Source organism: Hippocampus comes, unplaced genomic scaffold (assembly GCF_001891065.2).
Source record: "Hippocampus comes isolate QL1 unplaced genomic scaffold, H_comes_QL1_v1.1 scaffold37, whole genome shotgun sequence".
Taxonomy (NCBI): domain Eukaryota; kingdom Metazoa; phylum Chordata; class Actinopteri; order Syngnathiformes; family Syngnathidae; genus Hippocampus; species Hippocampus comes.
The window spans coordinates 1,387,128-1,405,352 of record NW_017805535.1 but is presented as its reverse complement, the minus strand read 5'-3'; the positions used below and the strand labels follow the sequence as shown (position 1 = coordinate 1,405,352).

Genomic DNA, 18,225 nt, shown 5'->3' with positions numbered 1-18,225 from the left:
AAGGCCAACCAAGGAGCGCGCCGCGGGGGGTTGGTGGTGGCGGTGGGGGGACCCCCCCGGCCCCTGACGCCGATTCCCCACTCGTCAACCCCCACCCATCGGTGCCCCCCGCACAAAGCCGCTCACCCACGCAGCCCCACGTCCCCGAGACGATGGCACCAACGCAAAGTGACAAAGCGTCGTTTTGCATGTGCGGCCGCGACCCTCCACAACGCGTGCCCAAGACGTCTTGTCAACAATGAAGGCCTTGATTATCCGCAAACACAACACTTGATCCTCAAAACCGTCATTCAAAGGACAGACAACAACACTGCCGTATTTTCTTAATGTTTTTATGGGGCGGCGTAGCAGAGATCACATAGGGTGGAAGCATCAATATTCTGTGGGTTGTCGAAGGATTGGGGGAGGAGGGCCACGTGAGCTATTTGTTACAGGCTCGCAATTTGTTTGCGTAGGCTCTTAAATGTGATCAAAATGTGGCCTTAAAATGTCTTTAATTTATCTCAATATGCATGCAGAGACTCTGCAGTAATGACTATGACAAAATATTCTTTTCACATTGGTATCGCATCACTTCTGGCACAGTATATATATATATAGATATATATATATAGATATATATATCTAGATATATATATCTATATATATATATAGATATATATATCTATATATATATATAATCAGTGATAATAATGTCAAAAATTTCATACCAATAATATAATATTTTAATACCAAATAAGTATCGAGTAGCCCCTAAAATGCCTTTTTCTCTTGTCCCCCCATGACCAAATTGAATCTCAAATAAAACACTTTAAATGACATTTAAATGTCTTTTGTTTTAACATTATTTAATTCATTGCTGTCTCTCATAACTGTGGAAACATTTTATTTAATAAACATAATATTTTAAATAATAACTATTATTCATGGAACGTGTGCCCCACAAGATGCACAAAACCCTGTTACCATAATCTTTCTCGCATGGTCAAAAGAACAGGAATGCAGTTAATCGCATGATACGCAGGACTTGACATCAAACAGTTTTCAAAAAAAAAAAAAATGGTAGTGTAAAGGTTTATCCGCTCTTCTATTTTTCACATTTTTATAAAATATTTGGCCTTGATTGAATGTCTCACTCTACCTCATGCAACTTTGTTATTCAGTTGTTCAGAATAAGACAATTCTTAAAAAAAAAAAAAAAAAAAAATGCTTTACTTATTTACATATGGTAAGTAAATTTGTCCTCGAGGTCATCAGTAGTAACAGCTAGCTAAAAAGCCAGCTTCTACTCCTGAGACAAAGCTAACATTTATCCGTTTTGCAACCCTGTTACCTGAAACCTTGGTCCTGTGATTAGATTACAGTAACTATAGATAGATAGATAGATAGATAGATAGATAGATAGATAGACAGATAGATAGATAGAAAATTGTATTTTATTTTAGGTATTATTATTACTATTAATATTATTATTATTATTTGTGACTCAACAACCCTAATAGTTGTTTGATTTTGCTAGGTTAAGTTAGAATGCTACAGCACAAATTCCCAGTTTTAAGATCAGATATCTAATGCTCATACTGTACATAATCACATCATGACATGGGCAACATCCCATGACTTTAAAGTTGAACAAATATAATTTTCTGATGGCTTCTTGAACAGCAACAAAATTGCAGCCCTTGTTGTGCAATCTCTTTTCAACTCACAAGAAACAATTTGTTGATCAGTGATGGTTTTCATGGAAACTAATAACAACTGATGTTTTTTCAATTCACAGGCCGGTTGTTCAATATTGTCCCGTCGTATGTTAATCAGCTATTTATAGTTGCAATTACAACACACCGGACTGTTATACTTAAATAAAGATGATTCAAGTTGAGTTGGTCCACAACTGCATACTGTACAGCACGTTGACAACATGGCACTGAGTAGTTAAGATGGCTCCTGAAACTCATGGGTTTTTTTTTTCAGTGATGCCATGCAGTTCTAAGTTTCCAAATTGTGTTTTAATGAAAAGTGGAGGCTTACATTACTGGGTTGAGCTCTCGATTCGACCTTTTTCTTTCTCTTTTTTTTTTTTTTTTACATACTTAAGGACTGCCAAATGCTGCATTCAAGGTACAAATTTACTTCTTGGAAAAATGCAAAGTTCAATTTTCAATGAATTAAGAATGATTGGAACAGCATAGCACCAAAAGCAAATAACCAAATAACCAGCACAGAACCAGAATAATTAGTACTGACATAAAAGGACACGTGTACAAATGTCTAATTGTGAGCAGCGATGGGGCGGAAAGATCAGCCAATCTGACGCCCCATCTTTGGGGAAAAAAGAAAAAGAAAAGTGAAAAGCCGAGCGGGAAATGCACCGGCGGCCTTGGCGCTGCTTCAGACGGAAAAAAAAGATCCATTTTAATCTTTATCAGGGCTCACATCGCATCGCTGTTTTATCTCAGTTCACATCGGCTTTCTCAAGCAACACTGACGTTTTCACAACAGAATTAAACAGGAAGTCTCGGCTACAGTTTTGGCTACCAATGCAAACAAGTATTTTGTGGAGATCATTGTACTGTATTTTATTTTCTGCGTTGGGTGTAGAAATAGTGTAGAGTGACACTCAAAAAAACTTTTTCAGGTGGGGGTATGTCATCTGCGCTGCAGGAGAAATTCAGTGAGATTTCAAATCTAAAAGAAGCAAGAGATTGTCTCCCATAAAATGGTACAATAAAACTCTGCTACTGTACGAAAAGTCAGGCATTATAGTTGGACCTTGTCCTACACTTACTAACTTTTAGGATGGAGCGGCCCCTCTGGTACGTCACTAGCGACGTTCTTCAGTTTGGCCGACAAGTTTGACTCACAGCGAAGACCGTCAATACCAAAACAAGTGCTTTCGTTTCAAGTTACTTACGCTTTATCTGCCGGGGTTTGCTCTGCTTTCTCCTGGACATTGTGGCTCTTCCTGGGACCAGGAGCCCAGTCGGACGGACGCAGAGTCGGAGCAGCGTGTTCAAGTCTTCTCGGTTCTGCTTGTGTTCGTCCTCCGCCGTTCCACAGCCGCGACTCGTCGCTCGGGTCAGAGACTAAAATCTACATGACCCACTTGCACTTTGAGATCTTCTGCCACGACAGCTTCCTACCTGTGGCTCCGTCCGTTTACTGTCCTCCCTCCAAACGTGTCCACAACACCTCGCCTTCTCAGGGCTTTGCCACTGACGTTAGTCCGCGTTGTTATTCAGCGCCTCGCGAGGCAAAAATGCCAGATCTTGTTCGGGTTCAGATACGAACACTTGTTTGGAAGCTCGTTGTCTTCTGTTGGACTGTCGGCTCATCGGTCCGCCCCCTCGTCGGTCTGCAGCGTATCTCTCAAGCGAGGTCCTGGACCACGATCCAACAACCACAGTCAAGTCGGCGTACTACTGACTGCCCCTTGTTGTGACGTAACATATCGCACTCTTCTCCTATTGGGTCAAACTTGATGCACATTTAATGAAGGAACTCAAACACGCAAATTGTTGATATCGAGTGGCGCGTCTTTCATTTCATTAAAACTCAAAACGATTATTGCGTCATCTGTTATGATTGCACGTGTTTAAACCAGACACATTATATTATTTCAGTACCTTTTACATTACTTAGTGGGTGGACCATGGGCCTCCCTTTAAGCTTCGACTATATTTTATGATATTTCACTTGTTTCTATTCACAAACACAAAATGTTCTTCAAAAATACAAACACAGCCTAATAGGGGTAATATCAGTGTAATAACTTCAATATATATGTAACCCAAATTAAGGTGTGACCAGTTCCCTCTCATGACAGTAAATATAGTCTTTTTCAAACTACCGGTAATGGTCTCGCCACTACTTATTTTTGATTAGAAGATCCAATGCTGTCATCTAGTGGTTAATCTTTGTACTACGTGAAAATAAAGTGAATATTTGTTTCTGCTCGTGGACTCAACCTATAGGCGTCCAGTGGAATAGCCTTTCAAGCAACTTATAAATACGAATGAATATACAGTATCAGCGACATGAATCATCCCTTGCCCCCTGCGATCGATTGATTTCATTTAAGCCTCTTCCAACCCAATTACTATCACCTCTGTACTGTTTTATCCGCTTGCTGTGGCGAATGCTGTAACTGGAGGCCTGAGTGCAGAATGTGCTTGGAGGAAGAAAAAAGACATTCTTTCACACATTGCACATTCATCAATGTCTGTAGTGTTTATACGCATTTAGGTCGCAGGTGAGCTGCAGCCCATCTCATCCGAATTTTGGGCAAGAGGCACGGTACACTCTGGCTTGCTGGACTGGTTTCCATTCTGTCACAAGGCACATAAACAAACGTTCACACACACATTCACACTTCATGGAATATTTACAGTCTTGAGTAAAACTAACATGCATGTGTTTTGGGACATAGAACCTCAGAACGGTAAGGCAGAGGTGCTTTTTTTCAACCTATTTTTAAGAAAAGACTACACTATTTCCTTATAATTTCTGATCTTCTGCAAAACAAAATGTCATGGTTCTGTTTATTTTGTTTCAGAGTAGGCGGTATCGGAGGGCATTCCATCTGGGGCCACACCTATTCAGCATCTTCATCATCTGCCTTTAAAAGGACTGCCAAACGGTCAGCTCGATGTCAGATTATTCAGCCTTGCTCACAACTATTGTACAAGTGGTTGTATTTTCTAGACATTCATCATCATGCTTCGTAGTTCTCTTGTCACGTTTTGTATTTTGCATCTCATAAGTGCTATTTTTGTGATTGTGTGTATTTCGGCGTTTTCTCATTTCACGTAGTTGGATTTTTCTTGTCCTTTTGTGACAAATGATTTTGCATTGTTATTTCCCCTTGCATGTTGCAAACGCTTTTTGTTTTGTTTCATCCTGGTTCTTTGTTACCAGCGTTTTACGTTGCACTTTGTCAGGCTTGCATTTTTCCTCAATCAACATTTGTTGTTAAATAATATGAATCAGTTTGTGTTTGTGGGATCCGAGACTGGTCTGGGTAGTTTTGGAACTCTGACACAATATCCCCATTTTCCAAATTCATTGTTGACAAAAGTAGCTCCTTACACTCATGGTACTTATCATAACACTTTAGTATAACACTTAAACACTTATCAATGTGTGTACTTAAGTAAAGGTACAAAAAAAATGTAAAGACTCTGAAAATAAAAATTAAATTCTAAATTAACATTTTGCCGTCAGGTATATAGAATTCCTATTTGTATACTTTGGGTACACCAGAAGGAGGCCTCAACATGCAGAAGAGACTCTGTCTGCTGGCTGGCTGGAAAGTGCCTCAGGATCTCAAGGAGGAGCTGGATGAAATGTCTGGGGGGAGTGAAGCGGCTTACAGTATTTCTCCAGAAAATTATGGTCTCACCAATCATATTGACAATAAAGTTTGCGTGCAAAGCTTTGGCGGATGCTGGTCTGTCAAGGAGGGGAACTCAATTTTGGCCTACATCATAAAATGTTTATTTATACGTGGATTCTACTCTCCGTTCCTTTTCAAGAAACCGTTCCTTTACTTTGCACTGCAAAGTAACAAGATAGTTTCGCCCCTGCATCTGTCGTTAGGCAACAAGTGCTTCAGCAAGTATAAAAACAAACAAAAAAAGATGCACCCATAGTCATGTGAGTACAGAATTTCTCTTGTCTAGTCATCATAAAATATTCTAATGACCGTTTTCAGACTTGAAATGGTTAAAAAAGAGGTTTTGTCTTTCATGACTGCGGTCAGAGTACTGTTTGTTCATTGGAGGTCAAATCAATGGAGAAGTGGTTGTGACGCTAAAGGTTGACAACTGCTTGTGTGTGCAAGGTTATGTTTGTTTTGTGTGTGTTTGTGTGTGTGTGTGTGTGTGTGTGTGTGTGTGTGTGTGTGTGTGTGTGTGTGTGTGTGTGTGTGTGTGTGTGTGTGTGTGTGAATGTAAGGGGGTCGACAAGAGGACTTGGACAAAAACAAGGCAATCATTCTCAAAGTGCCTGGTTTAGGTTGCATTCGGGGATGAAAATAATACTGATCATTTCTTATCTGCTTTGTCCTGTAGCTTTGAAAGCACAGGAAACACAAGGTAAGGTAATTATTATATTTTATTTCAACACGTGGTCAAGGGTAAATTTCATGAAACTGTAAATGTAAAACATCTGCTTTATCATAAGAAACACATAAGCCCGTGGTGTGATTTGTTTTCGATTGAGCGTAAGCACAACGGCAAAACCTAGTACATTGTATGTGATAGGGGGCTGCAAATTGTTGTGCTTGTAAAGACAAATGTGTGAATCCAGCCGTGCTTTTGAGGCAAAAATAAAATATACTACTAATACAAGATACACATTACCACATTGCAAAGAACAGCCCTGTGAATACTTTTGCCTCAATGAAGCCTGTAGCTGTCTAGAGCGCTGTTCGATTATTGTATAGATGAGGATCAATCAATGAAAGTTGAGTGGAGACTCAGTTAAATAGATGGCTTGGCTCGAGTGAGTCATGGTCTAAATCTGCGTGGAGGCGGGCCAGAATGGATTTTAATATTTTTGCAGGGACAGGCAACTAAAAACAAACGTTTGACGCCATTGTGGGAATCAACAGAGGCTATCTTTAATGTCCTGACTCCAAGTCATTGTCACGTTGCGAGCAAAGCGGAAGGGAACCCGCTTCACTCGCAACCAAGGTGATCTAAAGGATTCCCGAAACAGCAGACAACAACAAGAGCTCCGTATGAAAATAAGATTTATTTAACAAAAACCGCACCGCAAAAAACGAGACAACAGAAAACGCTGGCAAAAACGAGTACCAGGAAAAGCACGAAAGAACCGAATAACAAAAAACGCTCGCACGAAGGCAAGGAGAAAAACAATCTAGTCGCAATAAAAATACACACCGAGAAATACAAACTCCTAATACTAACTCGCGCACAAAGGCGAAATGCGAAAAGGTACTACCGACACAATGGGCAAAGCAGTGGCACGGCAAACAATTCTCCGGCAAGTGAAAGTACGAAAGCCGGCCCTAATAAAGCCAGTGCCTGATTACAAATGGGTAGCAGGTGTGCATCCGGCCGAAAACACCGTCTGCCACCTGCTGTCGAAAACGGGACATGACAGTCATAGATTTTCAGTGCTGTACAAGTGCCACTGGTAAGGCATGCGGGCTCCGTCTAGTGGTACGTGAGGTAATCAATAACAATTTTATGCCCTGTATAATGTTACAGGTTACGTTTTTAAAATTCAGAACACTTAGTTCCAGTTCCGTTGTATTTAACTTTAGAACACAATGCATTTCAATTTAATCTTTTAGAACTGTTTGGACTGAAACATTTAGGTACAATTTTTATTTCTCTCCTTATGATGTCCCTGGTGTTGAATTACAAAGTAAAGGCAGACATGATCATGTGGGACAGAAGGGGAACCAAGAAGGAGGGCTAAACTATCAAAGTACTGCATGATGGATGGATGGATGGATGGATGGAAGGATGGATGGATAGATGGATGATGGATGGATGGATGATGGATGATGGATGATGGATGATGGATGATGGATGAATGGATGGATGGATGGATGGATGGATGGATGGATGGATGGATGGATGGATGAGCAGAGAGACAGAAAGGGCCTTTTAATATATGCATTTAAAACAAGATTAAATGTCTTTTACTTCTTTAGGGAGGAGCATTGACCCTGTGGTCTCACTGACAAATGGCCAAATCAGAGGAGAAATTGTTTCTGTGAAAGGGACAGAAGTCAAAGTGAGGCAGTTCCTGGGAATACCTTTTGCCCAACCGCCAGTGGGGCATCTCCGACTGGCTGCTCCCAAAGATGCAGAGCAATGGGAGGGGGTCAGAGATGGCACACGCCAGCCTCCTATGTAAGACCACTCAATCACGAAGGACAAAGAGCATGAAAAAAATGATCATATTACAGCTTCCATCTGATTCTCCCTTCTTTTTTTTAATCTCAGGTGTATTCAGGACTCCGATATAATTGTGAATGTTTCCAGAATGATGTCAGTAGAATACACTCCTCCAGAACTTTCAGAGGACTGTCTGTATCTGAATGTATACACTCAAGCTGAGGCAAAAAGAGGTGACAAACTGCCGGTAGGTTGAAAACACTGATCATGCGGTACATTGAGCACATTCCCTTCATTGGTATTGAAAAAGAGAGGCCAATTCCAATTCTCATCTAATGAGCTGCGCGAAAACAGATCGACATTTTGCTTTTGTTTTCAGGAATTTTCTCTTGTCTGATACACAATTTGAAACAGTAGCCTACAGCTGTTGTGAGAATCCACTCATTTTTCATGTGAGCAAAATTATTAGAAGGACATGTGCCCCAAATCTTTTTGCCCAGGTACATCCTAGAACAGGGGTGTAAAAACTCATTTTTTGTCGCGGGCCACATTCTAGTTCCCGGTTCCCTTGGAGTGCCGTTATGACTGTGAAACCATATAAGGAAGTCAAGAATAATGGTTTATTCAACTGTAGTTTAAATTACTGTAATGAGGGATTTGGTTTCAAGAAAACTTACAATAGCTCTCTTGTATATTATATATGAGAATTTGAAATGTTGGTTCAAATTTTAGCAAGCATCATAGAAGTCAACATGTTTGATTTGCTTTCGCGGGCCACATCAAATGATGTGGTGGGCCAGAGCTGGCCCCCGGGCCTTCAGTTTGACACCTGTGTCCTAGTACATTGATTAATGCAGCGCTAAATGCCCAAGTTCAGTTTCACATCTGGGGTATTCGTGCTGAGACTGCATTTACATACTAATTACAGGTGTAACCAACGTAAAAACCAGAGATAGATGTCGAAAAACAGTCAGAGCCATTGCACATGAATCCTTTCAGGGACAGCGGTCACTACAGTGGACAGCCTACCATGTTATCAGGTTATAGGTTATCATTAATGGTGCATGAAAGGGTTAATATTGAACCATAGTTGAACCATTAGCTGGTGGTGACAAAACACTGTGAGAGCCGGCCCGATAACTATTAGGGACATCATCAACAACATCCGGAAGGCAAGAGTGAAGGCATTGCAATTTACTGTTTGTAGTAGGCCCCATGAAAAGCAATACTGTACTAAAGCTATAACAGAAAATGCAAAGTACACATTTTAAAGATCAATAGGAATTTCAAGCTCAAATTTTCCAAGCAGTACAATGATAATCATCACAAATTCAACTTTAAAAGTGATGTGGACAGATAAAACAAATATGAGTCTTTACCAAAGTGAGGGGAACACTAAATCAAGGATCCCCATGAGCGCAACATGATGATTGCAGTTGAGGTGAAGCTATGCTGACGTTAACACATAAAAGGGATGACATTTTTTGTTCAACTTTAGAAGCAAACTGTTACTGGATTACATTTTCGTATGCCCATGAGACATTCATCTTCGGATCGTCCATCGTATTTATATTTTCCAAATGTAAATAAATAAATAAATAAACAAAGTGTGTTCTGGGATTGTCAGGTTATGGTGTGGATCCATGGAGGAGGTCTGGTAGTGGGCGCCATCTCTCAGTTTGATGGCGCGCCATTGGCTGCATATGAAAATATTGTAGTGGTTATCATTCAGTATCGCCTTGGCATTCTGGGATTCCTGGGGTAAGACACTATTGTTCACCAACTTCAAAGACACTTACGTAAACATAACCATAACATCACTGAAATGTTCTCTCATACATTAGTACACATTACACATGGACTGTATTTTTCTGTGGTTATGTGGTAGACATAAATGTAAAACGAGAAAGCCATGTGATAAAAGAACACTGTAAGTGTTAGTTTTTAAATGTGTGCAAGATTGTTTTGTGGTGAAATTAGCTGAATAAAGGCAACACTGCCATCCAACAGCACTGGCGATGAACATCTTCAGGGAAACTGGGGTTTCTTGGATCAGCTGGCTGCTCTGAGATGGGTGCAGGAAAATATTGAGGCCTTTGGTGGTGATCCTCAAGCTGTTACCATCGCTGGCGAATCTGCAGGTGGCATCAGTGCATCTATACTGGTAAAAAAAAAAAAATCTCAGTTCATATATGTGTGTGTATATGTGTATGTGCGTGTATGTATATACATATATATATATATATATATATATATATACACACACACACACACACACACACACACACACACACACAATTGATTGTTTATTAACATATAGCGTGCCTAAAATATCAACCAATTACTATTTTAGAGCTATTATTAGGGCGGCACGGTGGGTGACTGGTTAGCAGATTCGAAAATGGATGGATGGATGGAGCTATTATTATTTCTTTGTATGTATGTTGTGTACAAGAAGCATACTGTCTGTATGTCCAAATATTTTTATGTACTATTTATGTTTATTGATTTTATCTAATATGTTGTATTTCCTCAGACGTTGTCTCCGCAAGCTAAAGGATTGTTCCAAAAGGCAATTTTTCAAAGTGGAGTCGCAACAGTTGGAACCTACATAAGCAGCCATTCATTGGCTCTTGTCAAGGTATAGGCCCTAAATCAATTAAGATTAACTTTTGAATGGGGCGTCAGTGACTCAATATGTAAGATCTTGTTTTGATAAGCATTGGATTGAGCATTTTAATCATGCTGCAGACCAAAAGTATGAACATTTGCATGGCCTGCTTCAATCATAATCATGTTCAAGATGACACTGTTGGCATGTTTGATCACGCAGACATCTCTTGCTTGCATGCCCACTGAAACCATTTATGTATTGGGTCACTTTCACCTGATTCAGTTTATTTTGTTTATTGACATGTAGGTATACATTTGAATGCAGGCCTACGGGGTACGCAAACCAGTGCAAACTGTCAGCTGGTCTCAAGCCTGGGTAAATGCATCCGGCTTAAAACTTTGTCAAAAAAAATATGAGAGTTCATCCTAAGAAATGCATACCAGATCAGTCGTGGCCTAAATTCATAACAACGCCATCAGCAAGGTTAACCCTCGAGGACGGCAGTGGAAATTCAGCTGCTGTGGATTGAAGACCAAGGAGAGGTGGATAGCAAGTTCAAAGGCAGAAAAAGAAGAAGAAAATACAGACCACAGATCTGAAAGTGGTGACTTTGGTTGTTGGGACTATGACGGCACAAGCTAGGGATTTGGTTGACAGATGATGATTAAGAGAAAGGTAGATTGTGTGTCCAGAGACCAGGTGGACAGGCAGCAAATGTAGAAGCTAAGCGGCAGGGTTCCAATTATTTTACCATTGTGTGGATGGGAAGAGAAATGGAGTCGGGGTTCTTTTCAAGCAAGAGTTAGCAAAGAATGTGATCGAGTAATGAGGCGGAACCTTGAACTAGAGGATGTTACGTTTAATGTAATTAGTGGTTATGCTCCACAGATATGGCATGAACAAGAAGCAAAGGAAAGATCCTGGAAGAAGCTAGATGAAGTAGTTCTGAGCATCCAAGCTGGACAGAGACTCTGGATTGGTGCAGATTTTGATGGACATGTTGGGAAAGGAAACAGGGGTGACGAAGAAGTCAATATGATATCAAGGAGAGGAACTTTGAAGCACAGATGGTGATAGACTTTGCCCAATGGATGGAAATGGCTGTGTCAAGCAGTTTCTTCCAGGAGAGGCCCGGAACATAGGGTGCCCTACAAAAGCAGAGGTAAAAGCGCGCAGGTGATTACATCTTGTGCAGACGATGTCATCTGAAGGAGGTTAATGACTGTAAGGTGGTAGGGGATAGTGTGGTGTGAAAAACAACCATGTTGAGGATGAGGAAGATTAGTTTTCGGAATACCGGACTGCCACAGGCAAATTGACCAGGGAGACGAGCAGGAGAGTGATTGTAGTGTCTTCTGGAAGGAAAAGTTAGAAGGGGACTTGGTGGTGGAACCAGAAAATGCAGGGAAGCATACAAGGAAAGTTAGCTAATAAAGTTGCACACAAAGAGGACTGAGTCGAGGAGAGAAGAATCAAGGAGATGTGACTTAGGGCAAAGGTGGAGGTGGCAAAGGCCAAAAAAGATGCATATGATGACACGAATGGCAGGTTGTACAGTAAAGAACATGAGAAAGATCTTGACAGGTTGCCCAGACAGAGAAATAGAGATGGAAAAGACATGCAGCAGGTTAGCGTGATTATAGATAGAGAACGAAACACTAGCACAACTGGTGCCAGTTGTGCTGAATAGATGGAAAGAATACTTTGAAGAGTTGATGAATGAGGAAAATGAGAGAGAACGAAGAGTAGAGGAGGTCATTGTGGTGGACCAGGAAGTCGCAATGATTGCTGAGGAAGAAAGTAGTAAGAAAGTGTGAAAGAAATGACTCGGCACACAGTGAAAATTGTCTTCATTATCGGCGGGAGGGATCTCTGAGGGCGAACAACGGTTGTTGCCCGGTAATCACGCTCAGAGTTCCCTGTCCGCCAGTTTGAACTTTTATTGTTACATATGCAAAATACAAGAAAAACCCTGCCTCCGATATTTGCATACCACGCCCCCGGTCCGGCCCCTCGGTAGTGATTGGTTACCTTGGTTTAAGCTTTGAACCACGGGTACGTTGACGCCTTTCCGTCTGGTCTACAATGAATCAACAAGTTGCAGACTTCGCAGATGACAAATGTCTGCCTGAGCGCGACAGCCGTTGCCAAACCGTCTTTTGATGTTCAACAACGCTTTGGTCCCGAATTGTTTATTCCCACTTTGTGACCGAGTCTAGCCTTCTTCCCCCTGTTCGCGCACTTGCTTTGACGTGATAATTGTGGACTTCAAAAGCCCTCCGCCCAGACAGCCGACGCCTTTACGCACAGGCCTTTGAGGGCACTGGCTACGCACCCAATGGTGTGGACGTGCCCAAATTAAATGAAACTTTAAACATGATACAATTTTGCTCGTAGATTTCTCTATCAGAAAGGCAGAAAGGTTTGAAAAATGGAAAGGTAGTTGGTCCTGATAACATACCTGTTGAGGTAAGCATCACGGAGAGGTGGCTCTGTAGTTCTTGTGCAGGTTATGTAATAAAATTCTCAAGGGTGAGAAGATGCCTTATTGAGGGGGAGGAAAAGCGCGGTTGTGCCCATTTTTAGGGCAATATGCAGAGTTGTGGGATCTATAGAGCAAATAAGTTGATGAGCCAAACAATGAAGTTATAGGAAAGAGTAGTGGAAGCTCAACTCGGGACAGAAGTAAGAATTTGTGAGCAACAGTATGGTTTCATGCCTAGGAAAATACATTATTTGCCTTGAGGGTGTTGATGAAGAAGTACAGTGTAGATCAGGTCTAAGCCCCTTTCTCTTTGCAATAGGGATGATAGGCTGGAATCCTCATGGACGATGACGTTTGCAGGTGACATTGTAACCTGCAGTCTAAGGAGGGAGGAGGTTTAGGAAGGTAGACGCATGCACTGGAAACGAGAGGGATGAATATTAGCCGAAGTAAGACAAATGCATGCAGAATATATGTGAATGAGACGAGTGGAGGAGGAAAAGTTACGCGACAGGGAGAATAGCCAGCAAGTGGAGATGACTTTAAGTACTTCATGGTCAACAGTCCAAAGCAATGGTGACGGTGCCAAGGAGGTGAGAGGTGAAGGAATAGATGGATGAAACTGTCAAATGTGTCATGTCATAGAAGAGTCTCTGGGATGAAGGGGAACGTTTATAAAACAGTGGTGAGGCCAGCCATAATCAATATATCAATCAATCAAACCTTTATTTATATGGCACCTTTCATACTTCAAAAGCAAACAAAGTGCTTCACAAAACAAATCTTACAAGACAAATTTCTTCCATCGCACCCGCGGTCTGTGGACTGCCTAGGCAAAGCTGAGCAAAGAGACTGGACTGAAGAAGAAGTTAAATTCACTGTTTCCTTTCAATCAGATTGTAGCCAACCTGACTGGTTGTGATGACAGCACATCGCAGGAACTGGTTCAATGCTTGAGAAGAAAGAGCAAAGAAGATTTAGTTGCTGCAACTAAAAAGGTACATGGAATGCATTCAGTATGCAAAAGTAAAAGTTGAGTGGCCTGGATTATTTATTTCTTGATTTATTTTTTAAATGTTGTTTTTAGATGAAAATTTACCTGGGAGGCGTGGTAGATGGCGTCTTTCTGACTGATACCGCAGAGGAACTTCTAAAGAGAAAAGAAGTAATGCCAGTTCCGGTTTTGATGGGAATAACCAACCATGAGTTTGGGTGGATTCTGCCTCAGGTAATTTAATTCTAAACATCAGAATATAAGTGTCCTCGATATTAAGTGCATTTGTCTTAATGATAAACGAATCATTTGAATTTGTACACACTGTTAATATGGTTTGCAGAGTTTTGCTCTTCCTGGCTGGGAGAAAGGAATGAACAGAGGGTCTGTGCTGGCAATGCTGAACATGTTCAACCCTGAAGGGGTGAGCTCCATGAAATTTGTTCTGAAAATTATAATGACTAAAAGGGAGATTTTTCTGGGACTCATTCTTGAACAGTTCTTACAAAGCTTTTCTGACTCTAAATTGTGTTTTAAATCCTTATGAAGAACACCCAAAGATTTATTGAGCAATTTTGAGCACTGTATATTATGGTTGAGCAAATGATATTACGAGACTTCACAGTGCAGAGGTGCAGGGTTCAATTCCAGCACCGACCAGAAAATGGATGGATGGATGGTTGGATGAATGGATAAACACACACACACACACACACACACACACACACACACACACACACACACACGCTCCTTTAGATCTCATATTTGTTCTTTTTGTATTGTTATAATGAAGCTAGGGTGGCTCGGTGACCCAGTGGTTAGCACGTCGACCTTGCAGTGCAGAGGTCGTGGGTTCGATCCTGTGTGGAGTTTGCATGTTCTCCCCGGGCCTGCCCTGGGTTTTCTCCGGGTACTCCGGGTTCCTCCAACATTCTAAAACCATGCATGGCAGGCTGATTGAACACTGTAAATTGTCACTAGATGTGAGTGTGAGTGCGGATGGTTGTTTGACTATGCTATATAAATCAGCACGTATTGTATTGTATTGTATTGTATGTGTGCCCTGCGATTGGCTGGCGACCGGTTCAGGGTGTCCCCCGCCTGCTGCCAGAGACAGTTGGGATAGGCTCCAGCAACCACCACAACCCTTGTGAGGATAAAGCGGATCGGAAAATGGATGGATGGATGGTTGGATTGGTGAATACAACACACACACACACACACACACACACACACACACACACACACACACTCTCCTATAGTTCTCATATTTACCTGTTCTTTTTGTGTTTTTCAAATGAAGCTACAGCAGCCAAGGCAATCTGCTTCTTCCTTGACAATCACAGCATGTTGTTTGTGGTTTAATATAAAAAAAAATAATAATCATCATCATCATAATGCAGTACAGTGTGTGCACAGCCTCAAAATATGGTTTCCTGACGAGAACATCAGGCAATAATTTGTTAGATGTGCGAGGGTTAATTGCTAGGTGTGCGGGTGTGAGTCACCGCCTGTCATGTGTTTGTCCACCTCAGTCGTGTTCGGATGCATCACTCAGTGAGTGGCGGGGCCTTGGTGGTGATGTTGAGATTACTGATTGTGCCTACGGCTTTAATTTAATTCTGGGTCTGTGGTTACCTCAATGAAAGGGGCACAGACAACCTTTTCATCTGATTCGATAGGATGGAGGGATACCTGGAAAACAAATCTCCACACATAGCTCAATGAGTCAGGTTGAACATTTCCTGAACACATTCTATTTGTTTTCCCGCAACCAGGGGAACAGTTCCCTGAAATGGTTTTGCCTTTGCTCAGGCGATAAAGTTGGTTAGTTCAGTGTTTTAAATGAGATAAGATCAGACAATACTTTAATGAGCTCACAGAACCCCCGCTTCGAAAAATAATGATTGGAGCCACATCTTTCAGCGATCCCAGATAGATGAAGGGTGCATACAGGGAACATCAATTGTGAAAAATGTCCATCAACACCCTCTTCCCAACTGGTCACGGGTCTCAAACTCAATCGCTGTAGACCCAGAACCCAACATTCCATCGCAGCTTTCAAGCTCGACCTAGACAAGCAAAATTGGTCTGAGGTCTACACAAATAAAGATCCAAATACTGCGTTTGACGCATTTCAGTCAACCATAACCTCCTTATATGACAAGCATTTCCCAGTAATTAAGGTCACCAGAAAGTACAAAAACCAAAGTAAGCCATGGATAACAAAAGGCATAGAAAATGCATGTAAAAAGAAAAACAATCTATACAAATCGTTTCTAAAATCCAGAACCAAAGAAGCTGAAACAAAATATAAGACTTATAAAAATAAATTAGTAAACATTATAAGAACCAGCAAGAGAGACCATTTTCATACATTATTGGAGCAAAATAAAAGCAACACTCAAGAAATATGGAAAATCTTAAATCAGGTAATTAGAAATAGCTCTAGTAAAGTCGATTATCCGGAGTACTTTATGAAAGATAAAAATACCATTATTGAGGATACTGCACAAATAGCAAAGGAATTTAATGAATATTTTGTTAATATTGGCAGCAACTTAGCAAAACAAATTCCTGATCCAATAAATTGTTTTGAAATAGATAAATACATAGAAAAAAATTCTTCCACAATGTTTCTTACTGCAGTGAATCAAAATGAAATATTAAATATTGTAAAAACATATAAAAGTAAAAAAGCAACTGACTGTTTTAATATTGATATGACAATAGTAAAACAGATCATAGAAATTGTAGTGCGACCTTTTACATACATATGCAACTTGTCATTTCAAGCAGGTATTTTTCCATCAAAAATGAAAATAGCTAAAGTCATTCCAATTTTTAAAAGTGGAGAAAAAAAATTATTCACAAATTATAGACCAATATCACTGCTACCACAATTTTCAAAAATATTAGAAAAATTATTCTCTCACAGACTTGACAACTTTATAAACAAACACGGGCTGTTAAGTGAAAATCAATATGGCTTCAGAGAAAAACGTACAACCTTAATGGCAGTAATGGAGTTTGTGGAAGCAATAGCAACTAACATAGACAATAGGGAATTCACGGTTGGGATTTTTTTGGAGCTGAAGAAAGCTTTTGATACAATAGATCATACTATATTATTGAATAAATTAGAGAGATATGGTATCAGAGGTATAGCATATAAATGGATTGAAAGTTATTTAGAAAATAGATATCAGTATGTGCAATTCAACAACCAAAAATCCAACTCACTGAAGATTACCCATGGAGTGCCACAGGGATCAGTGCTTGGACCAAAATTATTCATTCTATATATAAATGACATCTGTAGTGTTACAAAACAATTCAAATGTGTCCTATTCGCTGATGACACAACCTTCTACTGCTGTGGAAAAAATATGGAACAACTCCTGAAAACTGTGGAAAATGAATTAACCAAATTAAAAAACTGGTTCGACAGAAATAAACTATCTTTAAATTTAACAAAAACTAAGTTAGTTATTTTTGGTACGAGACCTATTAAAGACCAAGTTAAAATAAAGATAAATTCAATTGAAATAGAAAGAGTTTATGAAAATAAGTTTCTTGGACTAGTAATAGACACCAAACTATCCTGGAAGCCACATATTGATAATGTTAAAAGGAAAATATCCAAAACCATCGGGATACTCCATAAAACTAAGGATGTGTTGAATATGAGTTCCTTGTACACATTATATTACTCATTATTACTCCCATATATGACCTACTGTGTGGAAATATGGGGTAACGCCTGTAAATCAAACACACTCCCTGTCTTAAAACTACAGAAAAAAGCAATCAGAATAATCAATTGGTCTAAATATATCGAACCCACAAATCCACTATTCATCAAATCAAATACAATGAAATTCTATGACCTGGTTGACTTCAAAATTGCCCAATTAATGTATAAAGCACATAACAATCTCCTTTGTCAAAATATCCAGAAGCTTTTTGAAATCAGAGATAGTTGTTATAATCTAAGAGGTATTAATCAATACAAAAAATCCAGAACAAGAACAAACATCAAGCAAAGATGTGTATCAGTAATAGGAGTTAATCTGTGGAATAAGCTTGAGATGGATCTGAAAATGAGTAAATCGTTGGACGAGTTCAAAAACAAATTCAAAAGATTAGTACAAAAAAACTACATAAAACAAAGTTAAGAAGATAAATTTTATATACTGGTACTTATAAAATATAGTAATACTATGGTTTGTTCTTGTTCTGGATTTTGAACAACTTA

At 40.0% G+C, this 18,225-nt stretch overlaps 2 protein-coding genes across 2 annotated transcripts in view; one reads left to right on the top strand and one right to left on the bottom strand.

Moving 5' to 3' along the window:
• zfpm1 (zinc finger protein, FOG family member 1) overlaps positions 1-3,511 on the bottom strand; it is a 106,146-nt gene extending 102,635 nt beyond the window's left edge. Inside the window, exon 1 of the mRNA XM_019878173.1 lies at positions 2,915-3,511. Within this exon, the coding sequence (XP_019733732.1) occupies positions 2,915-2,954 (40 nt within the window). The 5' untranslated portion in view covers positions 2,955-3,511. The remainder of the gene's footprint in view (positions 1-2,914) is intronic.
• Positions 3,512-5,938: 2,427 nt separating this feature from the next.
• The window catches only part of ces3 (carboxylesterase 3), a 17,770-nt gene continuing 5,483 nt past the window's right edge, over positions 5,939-18,225 (top strand). Inside the window, exons 1-9 of the mRNA XM_019878213.1 lie at positions 5,939-6,095; positions 7,688-7,889; positions 7,983-8,121; positions 9,502-9,635; positions 9,885-10,038; positions 10,411-10,515; positions 13,870-13,971; positions 14,061-14,201; positions 14,311-14,391. Coding sequence (XP_019733772.1) covers positions 6,029-6,095; positions 7,688-7,889; positions 7,983-8,121; positions 9,502-9,635; positions 9,885-10,038; positions 10,411-10,515; positions 13,870-13,971; positions 14,061-14,201; positions 14,311-14,391 — 1,125 coding nt within the window. The 5' untranslated portion in view covers positions 5,939-6,028. The remainder of the gene's footprint in view (positions 6,096-7,687; positions 7,890-7,982; positions 8,122-9,501; positions 9,636-9,884; positions 10,039-10,410; positions 10,516-13,869; positions 13,972-14,060; positions 14,202-14,310; positions 14,392-18,225) is intronic.